Source organism: Gymnoscopelus braueri (genome assembly GCF_963280865.1).
Source record: "Gymnoscopelus braueri genome assembly, chromosome: 13".
NCBI lineage: Eukaryota > Metazoa > Chordata > Actinopteri > Myctophiformes > Myctophidae > Gymnoscopelus > Gymnoscopelus braueri.
In genome coordinates, this window is record NC_137615.1 from 26,793,438 (window position 1) to 26,820,163 (window position 26,726).

At 43.9% G+C, this 26,726-nt stretch overlaps 1 protein-coding gene across 1 annotated transcript; it reads right to left on the bottom strand.

Moving 5' to 3' along the window:
- Nucleotides 1–463: 463 nt before the first annotated feature.
- LOC308099484 (trinucleotide repeat-containing gene 6B protein-like) lies at nt 464–25,141 on the bottom strand. The gene is made up of 22 exons (XM_080448228.1): nt 24,803–25,141; nt 21,945–22,032; nt 21,326–21,347; nt 19,966–20,385; nt 17,624–19,851; nt 16,825–17,542; nt 16,378–16,530; nt 15,663–15,853; nt 15,316–15,378; nt 13,975–14,133; nt 13,538–13,675; nt 12,680–12,841; nt 12,210–12,338; nt 11,300–11,513; nt 10,658–10,813; nt 10,304–10,462; nt 9,411–9,557; nt 6,806–6,898; nt 6,326–6,547; nt 5,151–5,221; nt 2,833–2,972; nt 464–2,557 (listed from the first exon to the last, which is right to left on the bottom strand). Exons 2-22 carry the CDS (start codon nt 21,999–22,001, stop codon nt 1,969–1,971), a joined length of 6,231 nt encoding a protein of 2,076 aa, XP_080304354.1. The 5' UTR covers nt 22,002–22,032; nt 24,803–25,141; the 3' UTR covers nt 464–1,968.
- Nucleotides 25,142–26,726: the final 1,585 nt, after the last annotated feature.

Genomic DNA, 26,726 nt, shown 5'->3' on the forward strand with positions numbered 1-26,726 from the left:
AGGTTGACACTAAGTGATGCAGCTCTGATGGCTTCATAGATTCGTTTCACAGCACTAATGATTTCGTGGTGTAAAAAACTAAATTCCTACCTGTAGTAACTCCATGTGGAAAGCCTGGTGACGCAAGGTTATAAATGACTCTGAGGACCCCCTGTTGAAGACCCATGGTACAGATGGTAGTTACAAACTTAATTTTCTTTGTTACGTTTAACATTCCATGCAATTTCATGAATTTGACATCAAGTATTTTCTCTAAGACAAAACATACTGAAAGTCTAAACTGACTAAATTGGTTCACTAAACTGATCAACTCACACCAATAAGCATGATGCTGTATACATTTTTTGTGCTACAGTACATAGCATGGTAGTTGAACGAAATTGTTTAGAAGTTGCTTGTTCAATATATCTATTAAGGTTTCACATTACATAATAATCACACAACACGTTTAGAAGCCAATACTTTCATCTTTATTATTAATCTTGTTCTCATTTGTTTAAATAAATTTTTTTCCTTTGTAAAATCTCAAAACGAAAAACACTGAACAGGAGTGTTAAAGCCTGTCTTAATTTAAAACGAATACACAACAACAAAACATAAAAACGTACGGTAACTCTTATTATGCATCTGTAAACAACCCCGCCCGACCCCTCCCACCCAATCCACACAGTTTGATAAGATTTGGCATGTCCTTTTTCCTCAAACACGTATGCCTTCAGCTCTTTGTGTCATTAAAATGTTCTTTTTTTATCTTATTGCAAGTCGGACGATAAAAAAGACAAGTTTGCTAAAAAACACACAACTTAAAATGAGAAAAAAAAAACCAAAAGCATTAGTGCCAATATTTCTTGAACACACAGTCAGCAGTATACCGAATGCACTCAAAAACATGTTTTTGTATAGACCTTCTGTATAGTAAGCAGCCTCGCTCACACTTACGACAGGCAGTAACATGCGCACATAAAATTATCATTCTCACACACACACGGCGGTTTATCCACTAACTTGGTCTCATTCTCACTCATACACACGTTCACATACTGTGCATGTCGTACTGTGCCCAGTATCCCACACACACGTGGAGAAATGCAACGTAGCCTCAAACTGCCAGCAATTCAACAATTATCATCGCAACAGTAACAAACGTGATTGAGATAAGAGAGAGAAGGAGAGAGAGTGTGGGAGAGATACAACAGTAAGAGGTCAGCATTTTGAAAAACAAAAGAAAAAAAAGGAAAAATGACATTTTTCAATTTCCACTGTTTGAAAAACAAAAAATAAAACAACCATACGTACAAACAGAAAAACAAACTTTAACATACACAGTAAGATACAGTTCTGTCGTCAATCGGAGCAGTGTGTTTGCATGTGTTTGGATTCAGTCTCTTTTAATGTTAAGGACATGAATGGAAACTGCACGTTCACCTCACATCATGTAGTAGTTTTAAGTTTATACGATGCAGGTAATGTTGTTTACAGTGCCCACCTTGTCTAAAGGCTCGTCTGAATTTGGTGTGTGCATGTGTATGTAAATCTGTTGAGAAAAGTCCCCTATTTTTATTTTCTTTTTTTTTTACTAAGCACATTGCAATCCAGTCGAGTCAAAGTCTTTCAGACCGACCAACTTCTCATTCTTTTTTTTTTTCAGGTTCAAGTCTAAGCAGTTGAAATCTTCATCTGTGGAAAAAGGCCGTATACACATCTAACAGTCCCTGCATTTGTTTATATAATAGCTTAAGTCTGGCCACGAGAATGTGTGTAAGCATGTCACATTTCTGCAATATGTGTGTGTGTGTACATTATGTATATCATGTATGCATGTGTGTATGTCTGTGTAGTACATTAATATGCATACCATGTAAATGTGTGGATGTTTGTGTTGTGTATGTGCTATAGTAAGTACACATGTTTCCCAGTGTATGTTGTGTCAGTGTGTCTAAACCTATACTTAGAAATGAAGGGGGTTCTTTAGATGGAATCAGTCCCTCCACCCAGCAGGTCACCAGGCAACAGAGCAGCAGGGCTGTCCATTTGGTGCCTCTCCTCCAGTTGGGGTGCCCCCCAGAGGCTGCTGCTGGGGTACCCCGCAGTCACCCCTCCCCAGAGCCCAGACCTCCCAGGTTCCACTCCCCCAACACCTCCTGCACCTGTACTTCCAACTCCTTCCCCTGCTCCGTTGGTGCTCCATTGAGAGAATATTCCCAGCCCGGGTCCTTGGGCCGAAGAGGTGTCCGAGGAACTGCCTGTACCATCCAAACTCTGCCAGCCGGTGCTAGAGGACCCCACGCTACCTAGAACCGCCCCTCCTCCTCCACTACCACTGCCGTTTCCATTCCCCCCGGTAGTTGTCCCAGATCCACCCCGCTCGCTTCCTGGGGAGCTGCCTCCACTGCTGGCCACAGCAGTGCCTGTTGCAGATGACCCCTGAGTCCCACTGGCCACTACCCCTCCTGCGCTGGCCCCCTCTGCCCCTCCAGCCTGGGAATGTGCAAAATAGCGAGCGACTTCCTCTTCACTCACAAACTCCGCCAGGATTGTGGTGTTGCCCAGAACACACCTGACAGAAAGTAAAAAATATATTTTAAAAAGTGATAATTAGAAGTGTTATTTAATGCAATTGAATGGGGGAACAAAAAAATGTTTAATTTGAAAATCAAATTGTAGCATCTGTATTACCCACTAGCCTAGTGTGATGATAGTCTCTACCAAGTCCATTCAAAGTTGTCATTTTGCATCCTAGTTTAGTTTATCATTGCGTGTTCAATAGTAAGTGTCAATCATTAAGAATCCAAAGTTAAAAAGATGGGTTTACTTTAGTTAGAGTTAACCTACATGTGCAGTGCACCCTGGGCCTTGGCTGCTTCCTGTCGGCTGCTGTAGCGAATTAGAGCGCTGCCCTGGGTCAGGCCAAGGTGGAAGGTCAGCAGGGGACCGTGCTGCATGCAGATAGTCCTCAGTGTGGAACCATCGATCTGTAGTGAAAGCGAAAGCTGCATTCAGGTTAGGTGCAACATTGCTTTCCCTGCATGGATGTGTGTGAATTATGAATTAACAATATTAATTGTCCTTAGCATTGAGCCATTGATTGACAGGGCCAGAGAAAGGTCAGGTAGTCTGGAGGTTTATGCAGATGAAGAGGCGTGTGTCAATTAAGTATGTAGTGAGATTGCACATTACACAGATTTACATATATACGACAGTGACAGCGTGTCTGTGTGTAGGCACACTGAAATGAAGCCCATGTGTGTTACTGTAATGAAAAAGTGAAAGTGGGCGAAAAATTGTCTAGTCTGCATAATTAAACATTTTCCATCCTATGTTTTTCCCAGAACAGTTCTTCCATGCCAGAGTCAGTCGCGCAGTCCCTAATTGATTAAATGGATCCAACTTCACAATCCAATTATGGCTGGGTCATGCATGATTCTGTCCATTTGCATAAGATAGACTGAAGGGGAATGCTGATGAATGAGAACCCTGGGTTTAGCACGTTTGAAATTCAAACCCCAGGACGATCTGTCTGGGCGGCCATTTTCTTTTATGGCTGCTGTAAATTCTGCTCCACTGATAGGTCACGAGAACATTAAAACTCTGAATTGCCTTCACGGCATGCTCCCCTGTCACTATTTCTCCTCTCAACTGCTTCACGGTCTTCCATCCACAGCTCATAAGTTCACCAGTGGGGACACTCATGTGACCGAATGCAGTAAATTGTGTATCATTGAAAATGAATTTTTACATTTTAATTTCAAAAGGGGGTTAGAGGACTCAAGCTACGAAATTAGGTAAACCAGTGTAGGATCTTTGCATCTTATAGAAGTGTTTTCTCAAAATTGTAAGAAATCAGGCTTTAAAGTTTTGACAAGGATTTTCAGTTTGTTAAATACATCTTTGGGAAAAAGTTTTAATAATACTTTACCAATGGTGGAATTGCTCCAACAACCTTTTTTTAGGGTCGATTAACTTTTTTTTTTATGAGTAAACAATTTTTTACCGCCTTTTTCTCCCCAATTTAGTCGTTATGCCAATTAAATCTTCCCCAAACACATTTGTGTTACTGCGGTTGTAACCTATTGACTCACCTGCCAGTGAGGAGCCCCCATCAGGAGGACGTAGGGCCTTAGTCCTACTCCTCCCGCCCAACACTCCATGCTGACAGGTGCCGCCCCAGCCCGTAGGGTCATGCAGTAAAACATCACCCTCCCCGCCCGGCTTCCCGCCCCTTAACGCGGGCCAATTGTGTTCGCATTGACGCCCAACAAAGCCGGAAGTACCACTGTGGATTCGAACCCACAACCTCCGTGGTGGTGGGCAGGGACTTTACCACTGCGCCACCGAGCGCCCCAATCCATGTTTGCTAATGTCTCAGAGTGAAACTTTAAAACCCAACACTGATTCTCCATTTTGTTTTATAATAAGAATAGTCATCAAATTCAACAAAAGATGTTTTGTCCAAAGTCATCTCTAGCCAGAGTCACTGAATTTATTTGGAGCAGTATGTGCAGAGGCAGGCATCTCAGTGTCTAACCAATGCGATAGGGGTTCTATTGTTGCAGTTACATTTTGATTCTCCCTACATATCTTAGACCTATGCAACGAAAAAGAAAATAAACAATGCTGCAATTCATTTACCCAAACATTATGTCCGTAATCATCACTTGTCTACTTTGACCGCACAGGCACATACTACATCTCCTATGCACACTTTTATTTAAAAACTACCGTAGTTAGTTTTAACTCAAGTTTGTGGTAAATTTATTTTTATTTGGACTTGACATAACAGAAGCAGCAAAGGATTAATCTTGTAACTTACTGCATAATTGTATGAAAGACGGACTTTATTACACAGCTGCGATTGAACAACAGTGGAGAAGTCTCCTCTGATTTCAGAACAGTAGTAGTGAGTTTCTCCAGTGAAATCATGGAGGAAAAACGTGACTTGATAATTGTGCATTACTTCCATATTTGCTCACCGATTTCGGTTCTGACTTTTAGAGGAATGATAGAAGTATTTGAAGATTCTCAATCGCAGATCTGGTATACCAGTTATTTCTCTCGGTCACATATTTTACCCCATTCACACTCTAACTACACTATTTTCCTGGCTGTGCACTGCAGAGTTTCGTCTATACACCACTTTCCTCCCTCTGTACCTGAGGGGTCAGGTTGCTCAGCAGCAACCAGCAGCTGCTTCTGGAGGCCACACCATCACTCCAAGCTGAGCCTATGGAGAGAGAAAAATATGTTTTTAAAACAGATGAAAGGAGGCAAACCTAGTGAGGACATTAGGCAAGTACAAAGATGAGTATGAAACTAAAGACATTACATTACGATTTTAACCTAAAGTTATAGCAGATATGTCAGCAATGTATAATATATACATTTTGACCATAAATCATTTTCCCCATAAATCAGTGCACCCTTTACGTCTGTGTGTTGGTAAAAAAAAATGTAACTAATGAAAAGTATTAAAAAGCGCTTCTGACAAAACCAGCTAACTCCATTGGATCCTCAAACTTTCTGCTAAACCGGCTAACTCCACCAAAGGGGGGTGGAGTTAGCTGGTTTTGCTGACTCCAAGCTCCACCCCCTTTTAACCTCCAACCTCATTGTGGCCTTGGAGGTCCATTCAGCTGTTCTTATCAATGATTAACAAAACCTCCTAACTCCACTTTGTTTTGTTCTTTTCATTTACTGAAAAATGAACATTTTGGAGTTAGCTGGTTTCTGCCAACAGCAGAGATATTTAGTCCAATAAATAATGATCAAGTACAGTATATAAAAGTACCGTACATGGTTAGTGCTCCAGTTATTGCAAACACAATGGCTGGGGAGTGATGGATCTTGTAGCATTTGTATTCTGTGTAACATGTACAGTATATGTATATGTATTAATTACTGCATGATGGAATTTTCATATTTCTTTTTATATGGTCTACACCATTATATGACAGTGTTCAAATATATTCCAAATAAATCCTTCTACTTTCTAGTTTGGTAGTCGTCGTTGCCAGACAACCTGAAAAGTCCACCTACTGATACGTCTGGGGACTTGGCAAGAACAGCGGCTAACAATCCTACGGCCAATGCTTTGAAAACCAATCACATAACCGCCAATATCAAGGAGAGCACTAAAGACTTGTATTAGTTCGGCAATGATCTTTTAATCATTTCCACTCAGATTTAGCAAAGAAAGCTTGGAGATTGTCCACAAGTCCATTAGAGAAAAGCACTTAGAAATCTACTTGTGGGTCTACATATTTGGTACAAACTGGTTATGAAATGGTTAAATCTTTTCCAGAGTTTCATCAGAAGTTGTAAACAGTACCTGGCCCAAATCTGGAGTCTTGGCTAGCCCCACCCCCTCCCCAACCACCTCTGGCCACTCGTGGGCCTCCACTGCCCCATGGGGAAGGTGAGGCCTGCTTCTGACTGGGAGCTAAGCCAGGAGGGGGGCGTGGCAGCTGGGAGCTGTTGCGATTGGTCTTCCACATCTTGTTGTGTCCGATGGGCTCTGGGGGCCAGCTGGGTTTGTACTCGGAGTATTTTGCTGAAGAGGAAATGGGGAGGTGGGGGCAAGAGAATTTTGATAAACAACACAGAAAAGGGAGCAGGAAGGACACAGGTTGGCCAACTCATAAGCTCCATCTAGCAAAGCACAGCTTTGTGTTCAAGTAAAAAGATATAAAGGCTACGGCAGAATGAGATGGGAAGAAATGCAGAAAAGGAGATAGAATGACCGGTGTCAGTGAAAAAGAGCAAGAATAGCAGAGAGAAAGAGGGATAAATTAGGAACCAAGAAAGGTACCTGTGCTGTGTGCATTGCCAAGGGGTCCGTCTGAGGCACTGTAGGGCCAGGCACCAGGTGAAGGCAGCGAGGTGTTGAGGGAGGGGTTTGGCCCTGCAGACACAGAGACAGATTATAGCAATACAAAGCACACCACTTCATAAAGTATCGTAATAGTTGTTATCTGCCAAATTAGATATTTGGCAAGTTAGCTCAGCAATTCACTGAAAGGACTGTCAAAATAATAAGGCCCAATCGTAACCTGTAGTATTTTGTCATTGTAATATAAGCATGCCATGATGGCACAGAGGCCTGATTTTTCTTTTGCTTCATTTTGATAAAATGTGGAAACTCTAGGTAGCATTAAAGAGTGAGCACCAGCGCTTGTTGCAGGCAAATGATTTGGCAACACGGGAGCCAGCAAACACAAAAACGCTAATAACAGCTGACATTCGGGGAAAGTGAAAAACGGGCTTTGCTGTTCCGTGCACATGGTAATGGTCAATGGCTGTGTGCAAATGCAGATCAATTGCTCCAGCCACTGAGGAGAACCGGGCAGAAGAGATTTTGGGGACACACTGACTAGGGCGTTCCATAGTAAGACACCTCAGTCATATTATGAGAGAACCGCAAGTAACCTAAAGTTTTGAAGTGTTTACTGCAGGTTCTGGACAGAAATTCTGTGTTCACTACATAGGATGCTCACTTTATAGTCCTATGGGGCTGAGCAAAGAAGCCGACCACTAACTTTGCATAACCAGGCTTTCCACATGGTGGAGCAGACCGTTACAGTTGCCCACCCCAGCCTACCTTCCGGCCTAAAGTACCGTGGAACACCTAAGACCCCATCCGTGACTCAGAGCGCCACGGGGAGAGGCATCCCAGAGAACGGGAACTGCGCATGTATCAATGGTCAGCAACTGGAACTCAGCCTGACAGCGAGACTCAATAAAGCCACAGCACAGACTCGCCTGGAAGAGCCTACACGCTACGGTACTAGAAGTGATCGTACAACGATACCGTTTATTTTTTAGTTTGTGCTTTTTTACCTCCTTTTCTCCCCAATTTAGTAGTTTTTTGCCAATTGATTCCTCCCCACACACACTTGTTGTCACTGCTGTTGTATCCTACTGACTGTCAGTGAGGACGTAGAGGCTTCGTACTACTCCTCCCGCCCAACATTCCCTGTTGACAGGTGCCACCCCAGCCCATAGGATTACATGCAGTAATATCACCCTCCCCGCCCGACTTCCCTCCCCTGAAAACGGGCCAATTGTGTTTGTATAGACACTCGACAGAGCCGGATGCACCACGGTGGTTTCGAACCCACAACCTCTGCGGTGGTGGCCAGGCACTTTACCACTGCGCCACCTGAGCGCATCGTACAACAATCCTAACCAGGGTCCGTCAATAAGGGCCTCCTGATTGCCCTGGGCATTGAAAGAAAACTGTGGTCAATTAGAACCTGTCTAGACCTGCCTGCACAGGCAAGTACCAATTGAGCGCAATGTGATAACAGTCATCGGGTAGATGTCAATATTGAAGCAAACCAACGTTAATCAGGAGGATCATCATTTGCTGAAGACCAAAATAAAATAAAAAATCGTCCTGCAACTTCACTCCATTACATAGACAACGTCACTCCATTACATAGACCTGACTGCATTGCCTCCCAAAACAAACAGATTTGCAATTCATCAGCGCTTTGCAATGCAAGGTGTGTGGATAGCTGTATATCTTGTAGATTTGTTAATTTTGTCAAGAAGGCAACCGATGCGCATGGAGTATAAATTAACACATTGCATGCCAGTCACGTAGATCTACGCGAACCTATTTAAAGCCGCAGCGTGCCAGTCGCGTAGATCTACGCGAACCGCCGATTCCCATGTTAAGTGCCCCAGGTGCACTTTCCGAATTTTTTTGATCCATTTCCGTTTCCGGTTTCCGGTCGGAAACGGAATTATTCGGGTTCCGGTTTTTTCGATCGTATCCGCTTCCTGTCTGGGATCCTGTTTAAAACTCGATTTTCTCTGGTTGTTGTTTTTCTCCTCGCTGATCACTGTTTACAGTTGATCGGCTGTAGCTTCAAGATGGCGGCACGGATTTGGAAACTGTTTTCGCTCGCCGTTTCTCACGGATCCGCTGTGTTTAGAACCAAATGAACGCGCACTTTTAACTTATTTAGCGAGGTCTGTGGCGACATGAAAAAAACTAAAAAACAACAATAAAACGCTGGCACTGGTGAGTACATTATGAGATTAAACTCTGGCATGGAATGTGTTAACCTCCTGTGCAAAGAAACATCTGTGAAATAAACATCTGAAGATCCATCTTAATAATGATCTTGCATACAAAAAGATACCAGCCGTGGCATTGCCCATAAGCAGTGTTTTGCCTGTCGACAGGGTTACCATGGCACGCGCCATATCAGACAAACATAAAATATCAAGGTTAAAACGCAGGATGACAAATGTACAATTGAACAAAGACTTTACATTTTTATAAAGAAGTCAGACACCGAAACATAGGAAGAAAGAAACCTGCCAATAAAAATCCTCTTGTGAAACACATTGCAGTAAACTTAATTTAACAGTCAGTCAGTGTAAAATTATACATCAAATAGTACCTGTGTTGTCTCGCAGTAACTGGTGGTCGGAGTCGTTGAGGTTGGGGGGTCCTGGGGATCCCATAACACTGCCAGGGGTCATGTAGGGGTCAGATTCAGGGTCTCCAGGACTCGGGATCCCCTTCCAGGGCACACCGGGCTGGAACTCTGTCATCACAACAACAAAGACAGCTGATGAGCTAGGAGATCAGGTAGACTGATGATGCTCTGTTTAGAGAAGTCTTTCTACTGCAATCTAACTTACTGCAATCTAAAAAGCCAAATTCCTCAGTAAAAAGTTGTACTGTTCCCATGTCAACTTATCAGTATGTTTATTTGTGTAAGATTTGGTTCAAGCTCAAGTAGCATACACATCTCAACATCAACTGTTCAAAGGAGACTGCGTGAATCAGGCCAACAGTATATGGTTGAATTGCTGCAAAAAAGCCACTAATGAGGAAGAAGAATAAAAGAATGGCTTGGGCCAAGAAACACAAGGAATGGACATTAGACCGGTGGAAATCTGTACTTTGGTATATTATCTCTATTATCTCAAACTCTAGCAGCCCCCTAGAGGCTCCTTAGTGTTAGTCCTGCAATCTGCCCATTCAATTATAAGAAAACGTCTGAACAGAGTGAGTATTTTTGACTGAGGGAGGAGGCGCTAGAGGAAAGATCACTCATTGCTTTTCATGGTGTTAGGGTTTATCAAGATGCACAGCAAAATCCAGCAAATAGTTTTAAAGATATACTCTTTGGAAACAAAGTGTTAGCAGAAACGGATCCTTAATAATAAAGCCATTAATGGGAAAATGAACTATGTTTATGTACAATATATGGCTGAAGGTGTGAATAGAAAATGACATGTATTAACGGTGGTAAGGTGAGAGAAAAGCAGATGAAGAAGCGGTTACCTGGGGGCCAACTAGGCTTAGTGGCCATCTTGCTTCCAGGGGTTCGATGCCAGTTGTCTGCAGGGCCTTGAGGGGGCATCCCCAAACCATCACCCCCCAGCAGATCATACTGAGAGTACGGGGAGCCTCCTCTCGCCTTTATAGGATTGGGTAAAGGGCCTAGGTGAGCGAAAGACAGAAATAAGTTATAACGGATTGTGTCAAACACATTTCTCATCTCAGTCAGATAACCATGAATGAAAGCAATTACAGCTGCAATAATTATCCAAGACAGGTTGTAAGCTGTGAACTCACAAATGTGTCAATCTTGGCATTGAGGAAAATGGTACATAGCACACCATCTGCTGACCCTACCATTCTTGTGAAGGACGGTGGTGTCAGGGGGCGACGGTGCAGGGGAGTGTCCCTCCATCATCCATTTAAAACGAGACTGCTGTCCACCTGCATCCTTCATCCCTCCCACCATGGAACCCAGCTCCAGTCCTGACAGGTTGCTACCAGGGGCAAGACCTGAGGAAGGAGAAATACAAAACACATAAATCACAACTTCCAGGTTTCACATTCCACCCATTTCCATGAACTATTCATCACTCATGCACATACATGCTCTTACGGTACCAAACAAACTGTCAAGAGGCCTGCTTTTACTATGGTATCTGGTAACTTTTAGTACATTTTTAATACAGTCATAAAGTTCTATAAATGTTTCCGTTCTATGAAGTACAGTATAATTATTATCCATGGCCAGAATTGCATTGCCTTCATGTACAATTTGAATGTTTTCTAAATTTAGTTGGTGGGTAAAATCCCTGCCCCAAATCACAAGTACCATCAGTGTCGTTTTAAACTCAATTACATCAAAGAAAAAGTAATGGAAGGCTGTGCAGTCACTATAAGTGCTTGTTTGAGGCAACAGGCATTGTCACAGCAACATCAGCCACTGTTTGGAAAAGTTGCATCTGAGAGAGCCAACCTCATCCTGCCCACTGGACTCACCCGAATACATGCCCTGTGATTTGGCATGAAGGTCTGACAGCGTGCCACCCATTCCAGGGTGTGGCAGGGGATCTACCATGGGCTGTTTGGATGCACCTCCACCCAGGTGAGAGGGAGACAGCTTGGAACTCAATCCTCCAGCTGCACCTCCACCAGCCACACCACCCTGCTGCTGCTGCCTCTGCTGTTGGAGAATAGCCATGATTCTGGCCAGCTGAGGACAATAATGAAAGGATGACGAGGAGAATAGATTAGTGTAGGCCAGAGTGGGACCTTTATACTCAACATACAGTAGAGAAGGAACTAGAAGATTTACATCAATCATCACAAAAAGTCACAAATATGGCCCGGTAAATGTAGACAACATTTTGTCTCAGTCAGATGGCTTAACTATCACTTATTCTGATACATTCTGGTACAGGGACAATACAACCTTGTATAAGTGGGAAGGGATCACAAAACTGAAAACAATCTATTTTCGGAGAATAAAAAGCACAATGTTGCAATAAAAAAAAAAGAAAATGATAAATAATTTAAACTAGTAATTAGTAAACTAGTATTGGCAGCACTCTTTAGTCGACTAGCAGCGCACATTCCTAGTATAAACCTACAGGCTACGTAGCAGGTTACATTTTAGCATTTATAATTAATTGAATATATTTAAATTAAGAAAATTATATAATAAAGCATTTAAAAAGGGATTAGAGAAGAAGATTGACATCTCTAGCACCTAAGTCACAATTTTCCAAGTCATTGAACCAGTCAACAATGACATTGAACATGGCATTCCTGACACAAATGTTGAGCAAGAGCATCACCAATACCGGATAAACGAAGTGCCCTTGAGTCAAGTTGCCCAAAGTGCTCCAGGGCCACATAATCTCTTTCTCTGAGAACAAAGTCTGCTAACCTGCTGTGGATCCGGCTGCTGCCTGAGAGGCTGAGGCTGGGGAAATTTCCTCTGGTTCTGCAGTAGCTGCTGCTGCTGCTGTTGTCGCTGCTGCTCCTGCTGCTGCTGCTGTAGCAGGAGCTGACAGGCCTGAGGGTTGGCAGCAGAATGGGGGAGGGAGAGGCAAAATAATATACTTTAGCTTAATGCTCAGGTATAGGATGTGACTACTGTACAGTTCTGAGCTATACACTGAAATGTAAGGTATACTGGATTGGAATGGCCGTGTGTATTCATGTACTCATGCACACAAACAAACTGCTGTACGAGTTGCCATGTTTTCATGCAACTTTGAGATTTCTGACAACCAAAAACCCTAGTTTAAATATGAGCTCACTCACTCCATCAATCAGTCAATCTACTAAACGACCCACACACCCATCTATCCTTCGCTCAATCAATTCAAAATCAATCGACATATAAGCTCTCACCAGATGGAACTGCTGGACTTGGGGGTAAATGTTACTGAGCATTGCTAGCTGCTGTGGGGACAGCTGGGGAGGGAACACCCCTCCTCCAACTCCTCCGACACCTCCTCCTCCACCCACACTTCCACTAGGTGAGGGCATCTGCTTCAGCATTGGACCCGGGACCTGCAACATGTCACATTGAATAATTCATTCATTCATTCATCAACATTTTTTTTTTAATCCATCTTCATATAATTGTTCCTCACTAATGCTCATGATAAAAATGGTAATGGTGTCTCATAGGAGGGCTGTGGACATCTCAAAAACAGGCCTATCAGTGACATCATCATTAGGCAGGGTTTTATTTATTTATTTATTATTAACGTGAGAACAATGGCATTATAGCATGCCAACTTTTCGGGAATAGAAACCCTGCAGTTCCTACTAGCTTGGATTCCCCATCGATCATGTCACAGGTAGGCGGGTTTCAGAACTGTCCACAGCCCTACTCTGAGACGGACTGAGTAGACAAAAATGGTGCCATTTTATCATGAGCATTAGTGAGGACCAATTATATGAAGATAGCACATCTTGGTTGTGCTGAGGTCACCTCATTCTTGAGCATAAATAAATGTTGAAAAATGTAGAACAAACAGTTTCCAGGACGATAATAAAAAAATAGTTAACAATATTGGGCACAATAATCTTTTTTACTGTGTTAATGACATTTGGATAAAGTATTACACAATATTCTTTTGTCTGTATCATGCAGCCCAAATGCTGAGGAAATGCTGAGGAAGTGTATTAGGTCCTTCCAAATTAATACAGACAAAACATTCATCCTAATCCAAAACTGCAGAGGGGAAACAGACAACAGACCTGAGGGGACAGGAACTGATGAGGCACTTGAGCACGTAACCCTTGGGCAGGGTTCATGGGATGCATGCCAGGTTGGTGCATCCCTCGAGGCTGAGGCATCCCTCCACTGCTGCCACCAAACACACCATGGGTACCCATCTACAGTACATCAGCATAAAATGTCATAGAATTAAATCCATGTAAGTACCACTTGAAAGTCACAATTCAAGCACCTCTGAAGAACAGTCAGCTTCCCCCAGTAGCTCAAATTGTCACGAAATGTGAGCTGAGAAATTCAGCCAGTCACATTGATTACAATGGTAGACCAATACAATTTCTAGCATTTCTAGCACAACAATTCAAACACATTCTTGTCTTTAAAGAAAACATTCCGAATTCAAGCATATTAATGGATTTCCAGCATCAAAGACACCCGTTTAACAAACAAGGTCTCATACCTTGTCCCCATAGGGCCCCATGTCACCAGGACCCATCTCTTTGGAACCGGGCATGCGGTAGCCTCCTCCTCTATTTACTCCTCTCCGCATATCTCCATTATAGTCATTCATTCCTCTCTTATCTCCTTCCATCTTCTTGTCAACACTTGGGTCATCACCCTATGAAAGTTTTTCATTAGTCATTAGTACAACTGGTAAAAAGATGGGGTGTTTATGGAACAGGCGTTATGGATAATTCATACAGTCAGATGTAGAGTTCGACTGATGCCAGATTATTATTTTTCCAGGTTCCGGATTTTGGAGAGTCCTAGAAAACCGGCTACCGATATTTTGACCAATATTTTGTTAAATAAATAAATCTTGACATCAACTTGGAAAACTTAAGATTTGAAGTTTGTATTGAGAGCATTCAACTTATAAACACAAAAAATAAATAAACACAAATATAATTGATAGATGACATTTTTAAGTATAAATATGAAACTTTGTGAAAAGAACATTTCACTTTACTTACATAATGCAAAAGCAAATTTAAAATACACAAGCTAAACCTTTAATTTTACTGAAGATAGTTTCTTCAGTAATGAGCATTGGTGAGTAGCCTGAGGACAAATTATATTCCATTTGGTTCACTAATACTTATTAAGATGGCACCATTTCTGTCTACTCGCCCTGTGTCTGAGGAGAGCTGTATGGACAGTTTAGAAACCTGTCAACCAGTGACATCATCGGTAAGCAGGTTTGGTCATTTCAAACAAGATTTCAACGTTTTGGGGTTTTTGATCAATGCAAGAACAATCTCTTCCATTTTCAGCATGCCAACTTGATCGATTGTCATTGGTAGGCAGCTTTCCGACCTATCCATAATCCGCAAATGACCCGCAGAGCGAATAGACGGAAATAGTGCCACATTATAATTAGTGAGGATCAATTATATGAAGATATGGCTGAAAGTGCTCCTTTAAGCCCTATTCTGACATTTTCAAAAATAACCGATCTACAAGCTTACCGACCACCTTGCGATGTGACGCTTTGTGAGATTGTAGATGGGCTATTTTAGGAAAGATTTAAAAGCCATGAAATCGGGACACATCAGCCGCATAATTGCTGATATAGACGTCATAAAAAAAGTAAAATAAAGGCTGATATATATCGCCCAAACAGATGTATAGGTCAGTCTTTAGTCATTTTCAGTGACTAGTTAACCAGTTTTATGTGATTAATCTCAAAAGCTTCTAAAGAGGAAAATACATTTACATGGAAATTTGCCGTTTCTCGTCTAGTATGACGAACCAGTAAAAGATAATATTTAGATGGAATGGTTAACGTTTTCAATCTTACCAGGAGACCCATGTTTGAGAATTGTCGTGACATTGGGCCCATCCAGTTGTCCCCTCCTCCACCCTGTAACAAATACACAAGTAAAAAAAAGAAATTAGAATTATGGGGTTAAAAACTCGCACAAGAATAAACCTCTATTGTATTAGAAGAAAATCTACCTGGCAAAGATAGTAGGTTGACATGCATCAGCCTGTCTGCAAATGTATTGTGACCATCCAATCATAAACTCCAATAATTATCTGATGTTTCTAACATAATATGCAACTTTTGCCTTGTTTTGTTTAAGATAAACAACTAGAATAAGTGTTATAAAATGATTATGCATGTTCTGGAAAGTGGAAACCTACCCTGATGTTCCCCCTCTTTCCCCCATGCCCCTGGCCCCAGCCTCCAGAGTTGAAGGAGGAGTTGCTTCCCTGGGAGCCAGTGCTGTTCCAGACGCCACCACCCCCGTCATCCTCCTCATCCCAGCTGGAGTGACGGGAGGCTGCCACGGACGGCTCACCCTTCCCTCCCCAACCCTCCATTGGCTTGGAGCCTGGGAGGGGGGGAAAAGAGTGTTAGATTAACTTGGTTTGGGTGGTCATTAACTGAGGAATTATGTGGATCTCAGGATCCACACACAGAAACGGCATGCAATGTGGATCTTGGACTTCCATGTTACCAGCCTGTGATTTTTGATGTCCGTTGTCTATGATGTAAAGTATGGCCACATTTGGTCAAGGGTTCCCAGCCCCATTGACTTCCATTATCAAATTAAATATATATATTTTTAAGTACAAAACGTGCGAGTAAAAAACAAATAAGGTACTTCTGTGGCCTACTGGCAGGGTGCATACAAAGTTTGGCCAGCGGTTTGCGAGATTAGACTTATAGATGGCTAGCCTCTTGCAGAGCCACACCGTAAAAATGAGACATCGAAGGAGACCGTCTAAATTTAGTTAGTTGATGTCATTCAGATTATTAAAACTTTGTAGCTTACATACATCACCCTTTGTATCCACCTTCATTTACGGCTTTACTTATCATAGGGCTATCCTTACACTTATTTTCTATTCTTACCAGACTTGTTAAGGTTAGTTGAGGGATTCCCCCAGCCGGAGGCTTTAGCAGATTCATCCGGGTCTCCCCAGCCAGGTGGTGGGTCAGATGTCTGACTCCAGGTAGCTGCACCGTTGTCGACAGATTGTCCACCTCCTCCCCACATACCTGGACCTGGAGGCATGGACACGATTGAGGGTTTCAATACGTAACGGGGCAAGATTGCACATTATTCAGGCCAATTCATTCTAATTTGCTTCAAGCGTTAGGAGTTTTGACAAGGTCTTCGAGTTCTGCTGGGGGATTCATGTTACAGAATGGAGAATTACATACTGTGGTAATACATTTCCTGATTAAACAGCAAATGCACTTGTGAAATGTCTGATGATTTGGGGAACAAAGTCACAGCTAACTAACAAAAGCCCTACTTTATACCTCATTTATGAATCACAATAGATTGCATCTTACCCATTCCAGCATTGCTAGGGTTCGTGTCCCTGTTTGGCTGCATCCCCTGCTGCCTTCTTGGTGGCTGCTGCTGTATGGATGGTGGTGGGGGGCCCTGCTGGCCGTGACCCTGGCCTGTTGGGGCATTTTTTTTGTCCCACAAATTCACATTCTTGCTGTTGTAGCGTGTTGGGTCACCCCAGGCTGAAGTGCCATCATCGATCTCCATCTTGCGGCTAATGGACTGAGGGGAGGGCTCGTCCCAGCCACTGGCCTCCAGGGGCTCACTGCTACTACCCCCACCACTGCCCCCACCACTGCCCCCACCACTACCCCCACCACTGCCCCCACCACTGCCCCCGGGGATCTGAGGGATCGGGCCAGTGTTCCAACCTGAACTTTGGTTCTGATTCTTGGATGGTGGACCACCACCACCACCGATACCGGCCCGACCACTCCACCCTCCTTGAATGGATCCTCCCGGTGGCTGCTGGCCTTGTGATTGGTGCTGCTGTTGATTTGGGGCTTTCATAGTTGCCACTTGTTGGCTGTTTGGTATGTGTGCTGCTGCGTTGTGGGGTTTGACACCTCCCCAGTCCTGGACAGGCTTGCCTCCACCCACGTCTCCACCTCCCCAGCCGCCTCTCTGAGTGCCTCCCTCATCCAGGTTACCCCAGGAGGAACCCTCATCAGAGTTACTTCCACCTCTGCCTCTTCCATCTCCCCAACCCCCTCCAGGCTTGGAGTCCCTTTGTCCCCAGTCTCCTCCTCCTCCACCACCACCACCACCACCACCACCACCTCCTCCTGCTGCTGCTGCTCTCTGTGCTGCCCAGCCGCCTGCCTCTCCTCTCCCCATCTCCTTCCATCCTCCTGTCCCTTTATCTTCTGGGCCACCTCCCCAACCACTACCCTGTTCTCCGAATTCCCTCCTGTTTCCTCCTCCACCAGCTGGTCCACCTCCTCTGTGATCTCCCCATTCTTTTTCTTCACTCCCCCATCCTTTGCCCTTGCTCTCTGTTGGACGTTCTCCCCAGCCTCCAGTTACCTTTCCCTGGCTGGCCTCCAATTCAGCCACTGGAGATCCAGGCTTCCGCATTACACTGCCCGCCATCTGTGGGCTGCGGGCAGGCTGTGAATCCCTCATTGAAACAGAGTTCCCGCCGGCCATGTGGGTGCCAGGAGATGGATCAGTAGTCATTGAACCAGGGTTAGACGGGTACCCAGCGCCACGGCTAGTGGTAGTGTTCATGGATGATGAAGATGAGAATGTGGAAGGAGCAGATGAAATGCCTCTCTCATTCCTGTTCCCCACTCCTCCCGTTTTTGTTTTGGTCTCCAGTTCCCAGGCCACATTCTGTCTGATCTGGGTCTGACCCCAGCCGGCGTTGGAGAGGACCCTGGGGTCCAGGTCAGACCGACTGAGCATGCTCTGTAAGGCCACTTCAGCATTGGGGGTCGGGGTCGGGTTCGGGTTGGGGTGATGGCGTCCAGAGGAGGACTGCTCGTGCTTCTGATTGTGAGGCCCGCTTCCCCCTCCACTTCCAGCCCCGCCACTCCCTGTCACGGAGCCTCCACCGCTGGAGATTGATGGTCCTCCACCTGCTCTAACGCCTCCTCCCTGTCTAACTCCTGCTCCACCCCCCCACTCCCCAACTCCTACATCCCCACTGTCCACCCCTTTCTGATTGTCCCAAGCTCTTGTTGTCATAGATGCAAACGATGGAGAGCCAGAATCCTGGGAAACTGCGGCTTCAACATCTGCGCGACCTCCACTACTGCTGCTGTTGCTGCTCCCCCCTCCACTGCTTCCTATTGCTGGGTTACTAGAACCTCCTCCTCCACCTGCTGCTGCTCCTGCTCCGCTCCACTCTGGCTCCGAACTCCCTCCTTCCCAAGCTCCCTGAGATACCACTGGGGTATTTGAGCTACCATCATTCCCTCTGCCCCACCCTTTGTCACCCATTATTGATCCTGCCTTCTCCCCCTGGCTACCAAAGCCCCACACACTGCCCTCCTGCCCCTGTGCTCCTCCACCACCCCAGCCATCAGTCTGCGAGGCACCTGAATTGAGGTCAGAGGAGGTTGGTGGCATGGCTCTCCAAGAAGAAGAGGCTGCAGCAGAGGACGGTGAAGAACCAGAAAGATTACTGCTTCCTCCGCTGACACCCGCAACCCCAGAGTCCATCCCATCTCCACCTCCTTGATTTGGTCCCAGTCCTGCTCCTATTGTTCCTCCTCCTGATCCCAGTTCAGGTCCGAGTCCTGCCCAGTTATGCGGCTGCTGGTCTCCCTCCCTGGCTCCTCCAACCCTCTCAAGGTGCTGCTGCTGATGGAGGCCAGCCTGGTTCACAGACGACAGAGGGAGAGTCGTGGCAAGGGCATTGCTGGCAGAGAATGGGGAAGATGAAGTGATGGACGAGTGTAGAGGGAGGGCCTCGCTTGTCGAAGCCGACGTCCCATCCTGCACCAGGGCGGGCCAGGCGGAGGGGTTGGTGTTGGGGTTAAAGTTGGCACCAGGGACCCCGCTGCCACCACTCACAGGGCTCTCCTGAGGCCCAGGAAGAAGATGGGAGACTTTGGAATTGTAGAACGCTGCTGCTCCGACCTCCGCCTGAGAAGAGGAGGAGGAGCCCCACACGCCACCCGACTGGACACATTCATTGAGCGAGGATGAGGAAGGGGGAGAGGAGCGAGGCGGCGAGGGACTGTCCAAGTTCCCTCCTCCTCCTGATGCTCCTCCTCCCTTCTGCTGGATGGTTCTCTCACTCCATGAGGCACTGCTGTTGTGGGGGCCATCCTGCTCTCGTCCCCCTCCCAACCCCTCAGAACCCGATTTGGCCCCGCCCAGGATGCTAGGCCACTCCTCCAGGTCAGTCCCATCCACAATCACCTTCTCCCAGCCCTGAGAGGAGGGCTGGCTGCCAGAGCCTGCCCCCCATGTGGAATTTGCATAAGTTGAAGTAGTAGTAGAAGAAGACGACAGAGCAGCGACACATGATGAGGATGAGTTTGGGGGTGAAGGAGAAGATGAATCCAGGTTGGGATCTGGTTGAAAAACAGAAATTATTTTATTTATTTCTCAGCAAAGATTTGAATGATGACCGACCGGTCATAGCCAAAAAGAGCATTAGTTCTATAGTCTAAAGAGCTATAACTCACCTGTGGCTCCAGCTGTGGTTGCACTGGTGTTATCTCCTCCCTGTGAGGAGAGAGGTGGGGTGGCTCCCCGGCCACTCCCACCCCCGCCTCCTCCTCCACCCAGCAACATGGAGGACAGCGGTGGCTGGCCCCTCTTCAGTAGCACTTTGTGGTCCTGCTGGCAGCGAAATCTTGGGGGCACCTCCCTGGGCATGTAGCGCTGCTGCTGCTGCGAGGTCTGGCTTCCAGAGGAGGAGGAGGGCTGTCGGGTGGCCACAGCAGCCCGCTGCTTTGCATTGTTCCCACCACCGGGAAGGACCTGCGCGGAAACCCCGGCTGCAACAGGACAGGGGGACGAGGGGGGAGCAGGGCCAGGGCTGGGGGATGCTGAGCCCGGGGTGGCGAGTGGCTGGGTAGAGGAGGGCTTGGCTGATTCTGGCACTGTATACAGGACAGGGTGAGAAAATATCAAAATGGAGCTGTATTAGCATCAAGTATGGCAAAATGTGAAGGAGTGTGTGGGTGCAATCAATGTGACTGCCTATGTGTTTCTCCCCTCTCCCCTACAACTGCTGACAAAGTGCCCTTGAACAAAGCCATAACTGCTCCAATGCCCAACGGTACAAGACTATAAGCATACTGGACATTTTCTCAGGTACCAACCAGCCTTCTCTCTGCTTCCAACGACTCTCTCCCAGGACAGTGCCCCAACTAAAAAGACAGGGTCTAATAACGGCATGGCTTACTTGTGGATCTCTGACATCATGTAGTCTATGATGTCAGCAGTACTAGTATGACATCAGTAATCTCAATTATTTTAACAAGTTTAGGCCCAATCTGACCTCCCTCGACTTCCAGTATAAAAGGTTAGTTCTAAAACTAAATTAAAAAAGAGAAAAGAAAACGCAATATGTGAAATATATTGTGTTTTTCATTTTATTTCCTTGTCCTACTGGCTGCATTCACAAGAAATTTGGCACGGATCGGTCCAGTGGTTTGTAACATTACCTGCGGACACGCTGTAATAATGTGTTCTTGTCAGGTAACAAATATACGTAAATATTATTTATCCCACGTACATAAAAAGAGGGAAGATTATTCTGATAACAAGACTAGGAATCAGACCACTCAAACATTCATAATGAAAGCAGAGAAATGGTAAAAATTCTATTAATATGGAACCTTTATCCAAAACACTTTACAATGTGCATTACATGTGCATACACACACCGATGGCAGAAGAAACCATGCAAGGCACCAAGACACTTTGACACAAACCCAGGGGGGCGCCAGGGATCAAACCGGGAACTTTCCGATTCCCAAGCAGCCACTATCACCCTCGAGAACAGAGGAAGGAAGGTAAGAAGAGGAAAAAAGTTACCTTTGATTTTCTGTTCTGGCACCTGAAATTACAGAAATCACAAATGTCAATTAATGAGCAATATATGCCTCTACTTTATACTATAGCAAGTATTACCATCAGAATATAGAGCCTAGACTTTTTCACAAAAGAAATGTTTAACCAAGAAATATAACTTACTCTACCTTTAAAATTTAACATGAACAACTTTCATTGTGAGATCCAAGCGTCTAGAAAGTCTGTGATGTAAAAACGTCACACTTTATGGACCTATTTACAATGTCAGTGAGTGATTCTAGTTGTATAGGCTGATGTGTAAACTTTTGTATTAAATGAGCTTTAGGTTGTGTAAGTGCTAGTAGTTGGTAAAGAACAAGCAGAACAGAGCATATGCTAATAGCTGCTAGGAAATAAATTAGCACCCAAAACTATCAGTGCGTCGCAAAAAAAGATAAATGAATGAACTAAAAGAAATCGGGCATACAGCTATACAAAGTGTTTGTTAGCCCAGACTCTTGGTTTTCACGTTCCTAACATCAGGTAACTCCTTATCTATCAGAACTGCGCTATCAGAACTGTGCAAGATCACTTTGTATTTTGCTAGAAAAAAATTAAGGTTTGCATTCAATAACATATTTACCTTCTGAGAGGCTTCCCTTTTCTTTTTATCCTCTTTCTTCTTTTTCTTGTCTTCCATTAACTGCTGTTCCCTTTCCTGATTCTCCTGTCTGGGAAAATATTTAGAATAATATTTTAAAAATATTGTTTATGCAATATTTTTACTTTACACACTTTAATACACTTTAGACACACACATAAAACAAATACAATGTGTTTCATCAAAAGACTGTCACCATCTACTATGGTCTGGACAGACTTAAGTGCCTATAATCTGAAGCGATATTCAAGTATTGACACAATACAATGTCCTATATAACAACCTACAGCAGGGAAGTTAGCAAACCAGGCGAAAACAGGTAGACTTCTTTCTTCCGCAACAACACAACTTTGTTCACAACATTGTATCTATATGGAGTGGCCCACATCAACTGCTGCTGCACCGTGGCATCTCTCAAGCCAAAGTAATTTGAAGGGTAACATTCATTGCTCTGGTAGTACCTGGTGTGTGTAGTTTTGTTAAAGAAATGTTTTATTGTGAAAATACTGAATACTTCACGTTATTTGTTGTTGCTGCTGGCTTTATAAACTGATGACAGAAGAAGCTGACCCTTTTCAGCTGTTTAGTGTGCATACATTTGTGCTACTGCTGGATGTTTTTAGGCATTTGCGTGTAGAAAGTAGCTACTTTATAGTCCGTTTCCGTACTTTACTATCACACCAGACTATAGATAGTAAAGTCCAGGCTTACATCTTCTACGCAATTAGTTAATGTAGTAAGAACTGTAATGTTAACCAGAGACACATCTTGCCAACAGTCCATGGTAGCCTAGCTCTGCTCATTGCATAATTCATCATACAGCAAACGATTGCAGTTACAACCAACAGTGAACACAGGAGGTGGCTATAAGGGACTTAATGTACTAAAATATATATATATATAACCTTAATATTTACCCAGCAAGTCACATTGAGGTTAAAAACCTCTTACATAATATTCTTATACGGCTGGCGAATAGCAGATAAATTCATGATAAATATTAGAAGGGACAGAATAAGGGATTGTGTGGATGCAATGGGAACTAGTGATAGAAGAGAGACTTGTCAGTCTTTTCTTCAGGTTTACACTGTGGAAAGCACTATTATCTGAACATGCAAAAATCAAGCCATGCAAGGCCTGGTTCTGTTGTGGAATGCACAAGGCAGGTGGCTAACTGTCTTTTGACAGGACCCTCATTTATTGAGAAATCTGTCTAGGCTTCCACACTTTAGTTAGCTGTAATTACGCACAGCCTTCCTTCCAGCTAGCTAAGCTGCACATAATGAGCAAAGCTGCCACTGTCTCGAGAGCTAACGTTACTCTACTAGTAATCCTCTAATGTGCACCAACATCATTTCAGCAGATAACGACACCCTTTGGTTATTAGTTGCCGTAAATTTGAAGAAATGTTTTAAGCACACAAACAGTTCATTCCTCCCAGCCATATTCAGGGTCACTGTCACGTTAAAAAAAAAGGGGGGGGGGGGAGCCTCATAGAGAGTACAACTGTTTCGCTCAACGACGAGAACAGATCTACAAGGTCGTGAGCCTGTAGATCCGTTCTTGTCGGCGAGCGACCAGTAGAACGCGGGGCGCTGCGACCAAACGGGTTCTTGACCAGTTGCTGACCAGAGAGGCTAATGTTAGCTGAGTGCTAACAGCAGCTGGTGTCACTACGCCGCTCCGCTGTGTGGCCCACAGTCACAGACAGCCAGGCGGTACCGAGCCGGTCCCCCGCGGCCAGCGCAGCAAGAACGGCACGGCTCGGCTGGCTGCCCGCGAGACAAACTCGACTCGCACGAGCTGCTGGCGGAGGCTGCAATGTTCACATTCAGCAGTGGTGTAAAGTAACTAAGTACATGTACTCAAGTACTGTACTTAAGTACAATGTTGAGGTGTTTCTACTTTACTGGAGTATTTCCAATTTTCAGTACTTTTACTTATACTCCACTACATCTCAGAGCCATATTCTACTTTTACTCTACTACAATTATTTGAAAACTTTAGTTAGTAATTTTTGAAGATTTTGAATATTACTACAAAACATTAACCACTTCAACCCTGCATATTACTGTAATTTGACTATTTGAAAATATATACACAACTTATATTTTCAAAATATTTTCTCAATACATATTGAACTTGTGCAATGGGACCTTCTGAATGAGTACTTTTACTTTTGGTATTTATAGTATATTTTGATGCCAATACGTAATATACTGCATATACCAATACTTTTGTACTTTTACTCAAGTATATTTTGAATACCAGACTTGTATTGTGGTACTGCTACTCAAGTAAAAATCTGAGTACTTCTTCCACCACTGATGATCAGTTGTGTTTATTATTCACTGATGATCAGTTGTGTTTATTATTCGGTAGCTGTCAACTCTAACGTTGTTTATAGGGAGCAGAAGCAACACACGCATGCCTGCTATCCTGGCTATAGTAGCAGCTCGTGCATTAGAACTATAATATATAATGTTACAGTAGTTCGCGCGAGCCCCCTTCGCTCGACACAAAATGACGTATTTATATCAACTAGGGGTAAAAAAATAAAGTGTCGAAGCTTTCTTCTCCCCCCCGTTTGAAAATACGTATTTTTGTATCGAACCAAAAGGCTCACGCGACGAAGTAATATATAAATAAGCCGTAATTAAACGATGAACTTCAGTGACGTCTGCTGTGCTGGGCATCTCATCTCGAAGCTAAAAGGCTAACGTTAAACAGTCTTATAAAAACACGACAACGCGGTGCGGTGACATAAGCCTCGGACGTCCATTTGAACCGGAGAACTCAAGGAGCGTTCTGTGAAAGTACGGCAACGGTAAACGACTCACCTCAGGAATCACAAACATAAAGTGCTTCTGTGCAGAAAAAGAAAAAAAATATTCTTGCAGACCCACAACGCTAGCAGGCTAGCAAGCTAGCAGCTAGCTCCGCGAGCAGCTAGTTCTTCGAGGCGTTCAAGGCTAAATTGAATAAGAAATGACATCACCGAAAGGCGAAATGTTAATTAATAGAAAAAGACGTGGGAAGGCAAATGTCCTTGTTTGCGCGAATGTAAGTTCTCAAGCTGTAAACGAAACATGCATAACCTCTTGATGACTGTCAAACGCTGTGTGATCGGTTAGTTTACTGTCGGCCATTTTGCTTCTCCGTGCAGCTTTAGCTAGCAGCATATCACCACCAGGCTGGTTGTTGATCAGAGGGGGGAGGGGGAGGGGGAGGGGGGCGGACGGTGCATATCTGCGTTCTGCAGCAGGGGGCGTATTCTCACCCAAAGCATGACGTCATTTTTGCTTAGAGCTCAGAGCAGTCTCACCAGACATCATCAATGTTCACCCAAAAAGTAAATTAGAAATTCAATACATGTTAATTTAACTCTGAGAGTGTACACATTGAATCAAAAGGGTCCCTTATGGTCCGTTTGATTACATTTGTGCACTCTCAGAGTTACAAATAGTTGAATTAAAGGGGACTAGTGATAAAATGAGTGAGAGGCGAGCTAAATAGCTCTATATATAGCTATATAGTGTTTGTTCAGTAACAAGGGTCTCCTCGTCTCTCCAGCTCTTTAGTAAACAGAAAAGCCAGGTTGGGAATGGGATACCAACTTTATTCTGTCAGGAGAGAAAACTCATACAGAAAACTCATCCAGGATACAGGATAAACAAGTTAAACTTCTAAGTGATAAAAAAGACAGACACAATTGTAACTGGGACAATATACAACTGAAGCTGATAAATGATCTTTGTGGTGTTCTCTCTCCTGAATTGGATACTATTGCTATCCCAATCTGAAAATTTATTTTTTCTGTTTACTAAAGAATAGGACAGATGAGGAGATCATTACTGTACAAGCACTATACATTACATCTGAATATAGGAGCTTTACATTTTTAAACTTTTTATTTTCTAATAAAAACAACACTTGGACCTCCTTTAACACTGAGGATTTTACTGTGTAGCCTACTGACACTGTTATTCCTAAACTTGGCTGTGAAAGAGATTAGGATGATTTAGTGTTGTGTTTCAGAAAATGTGTTACTGATAATAAAGATTATATTTATTCTTTAAGGCTCTACAACAGTTGCAAAAGCAAAACAAACAACAAATCTCTGCCTGTCAGCCTGGCGGAGATAATATATAATAAGGGAAATGGTGAGAGAAGAAATACAGTGGTGTGGTAGTATTCTGTGCTACAGTATTACCTTCTATTCATGTTACTATCATAGCAGAGTTACAGCTTTGACAGCAATTATTTGTCTACAGCTTTGTTGTCTTACAGCAGTGGTGGGTCCGTCAGATAGACATTTGGACAATTTGTTGTTTGCTTCCACCTTCCACAGATCTCAGATCTGTCTCTGAATGCCCAGAACAGTTAGTTTTGATTCTTCCATGTAGTTAATTGCATTCAGCTCAGGTGTCCCAGGTCTAAATTATTCTCTGACATAACAACTGAAAACCAGCAGTATATGAATCCCTTTGGCTGGAGTTTATCTCTTCATCATTTTCTCATTTTTCTTTCTCTCTACTTCACAGCTTCAAAAACTATTTTGCAGCCATAACTAGATGACCAGGCAATCCAAAGACCTTAGAAATGAACTCAGTAAATAATTACAAGGCTACATACAGTAATGCAATAAAACATTAAGAGTTGTGAGCTACATAAATACAAAAACAGTTAAATGAATTGAAAACAAAAATGAATACGAGTGGAGTCATACATATAGTTCTCTATATGATAAAGTCAGGTGAGCTG

Excerpts from the sequence above, each read along its gene's own strand:
- LOC308099484 (XM_080448228.1), bottom strand. The coding sequence starts at position 22,001 with ATGGAAGACAAGAAAAAGAAGAAAGAGGATAAAAAGAAAAGGGAAGCC. Across the intron at positions 15,379-15,662 it reads GAAAGAGGGGGAACATCAGG|GGTGGAGGAGGGGACAACTG; the intron begins GTAGGTTTCCAC and ends TATTTGTTACAG. Across the intron at positions 14,134-15,315 it reads TCTCAAACATGGGTCTCCTG|GGTGATGACCCAAGTGTTGA; the intron begins GTAAGATTGAAA and ends AAACTTTCATAG.